Below are 1,503 nucleotides of genomic sequence, written 5' to 3' on the forward strand. Positions count from 1 at the left end.
GAGCCTTCCTGCCCTCAGGCACATCAACACTAGGGATGCCCAACACTTTTCATTTAAAACGGTAAAAGAAGTAAAAAAAGAAAAGGTAGAAATATATAACTGTGGCTGCAGTGCTTTTGGGAGGGATACAGTGAAATATTTCCACCTCTTTCTGTGCAGACTGATATTGAAATAACACGGGAGGAGGACTTTGCCCGCATCCTGCAGATGGAGGAAGAGTACGTCCAGCAGATTTGCGAGGATCTGATGAGAGTGAAGCCAGATCTGGTCATCACAGAGAAAGGCATTTCTGGTAATCACACTCGGGATCCCTCTTTGTGTTAAATCCATCTTCATGAGGTTTGTGCTCCCTTAAATGCACCGTTGAGTAATGAAAAACCAAACCAAAACACCCCACAAACCTGATTTTCAACATGACCCTGGTTTGGTTTGGTTTCTTTTCTAACCTTTTAGTGAATATTTTCACGCTGCAGCACTGAGGTTCTTGAGGTTGCTTTGTGGACGTGGACATTTAAAAGAACATTTTGCTTTTCCAGCATTTGAAACGTAACAGAGACCGAGTCTAACAATGAGATGCACTCATTCTACCTTGCAGCTCGGTTTAAGAAACACCATTTAGGTTTTCCTGTTCATACCCCTTCTTACTTTAAAGACACACAGAGTTTGCGATTGCAGATAAAGTTTGGTATTGCTGATCCCTCAATCAAATCACACCAATCTGATTTCAGACTTGGCCCAGCACTACCTGATGAGAGCCAACATCACCGCGATCCGCAGAGTGAGGAAGACGGACAACAACAGGATCGCCAGGTGAAGGCCGTCCCCTCGATGGGCCCCGTTCTTGCTCCCCACAGCATCAAATTTTCCAGCTTTTCTCCCCATTTCTCACGTGGGAGCACCCACCCTGACCCCTGTTTCTGCGCTAGGGCTTGCGGCGCTCGCATCGTGAGTCGCACGGACGAGCTGCGGGAGGAGGACGTGGGGACCGGAGCCAGGCTCTTTGAAGTGAAGAAAATCGGCGATGAGTATTTTGCCTTCATCACCGATTGCAAGGACCCCAAGGCTTGCACCATCGTTCTGCGTGGAGCCAGCAAGGAAATCCTAGCAGTGAGTTACCACATGTTCTGCTTCCCCTCCCGTCCTGGCCACCTTCTTGGTGTCGTTGCTTCCTTTGGAGCAGAGATTGGCAGCAAATGAAACAAGTGTGAAGTTTCCTCTGGGTTTTGGAGTGATAATTCCCATCCGTGAAGGCAAAACTCATACACAGCAGAGGGAGCAGCCTGGCACGCTGCAGGCTGTGCTTTCAGCTGGGGCCGTGCTACAATTCCCTACCAAAAAACCCCCAAATCTCTGCTTTTTCTGCCCGTTGCAGGAGGTCGAGCGCAACCTTCAGGATGCCATGCAGGTGTGTCGCAACGTCCTCCTGGACCCGCAGCTGGCACCGGGCGGGGGAGCCACCGAAATGGCCGTTTCCCCCGCGCTGACGGAGAAGTACAAAAGCAC

General features: G+C 49.9%; 1 protein-coding gene across 1 annotated transcript in view; it reads left to right on the forward strand.

The window, feature by feature from the left end:
• Positions 1–159: 159 nt before the first annotated feature.
• CCT3 (chaperonin containing TCP1, subunit 3 (gamma)) overlaps positions 160–1,503 on the forward strand; it is a gene marked incomplete at its 5' end in the record, with an annotated part of 3,788 nt that continues 2,444 nt past the window's right edge. Inside the window, 4 exons of the mRNA XM_010189083.1 lie at positions 160–292; positions 729–810; positions 927–1,107; positions 1,373–1,463. Of these exons, the coding sequence (XP_010187385.1) occupies positions 160–292; positions 729–810; positions 927–1,107; positions 1,373–1,463 (487 nt within the window). The remainder of the gene's footprint in view (positions 293–728; positions 811–926; positions 1,108–1,372; positions 1,464–1,503) is intronic.

This window comes from Mesitornis unicolor, unplaced genomic scaffold (assembly GCF_000695765.1).
Source record: "Mesitornis unicolor isolate BGI_N332 unplaced genomic scaffold, ASM69576v1 scaffold4667, whole genome shotgun sequence".
NCBI lineage: Eukaryota > Metazoa > Chordata > Aves > Mesitornithiformes > Mesitornithidae > Mesitornis > Mesitornis unicolor.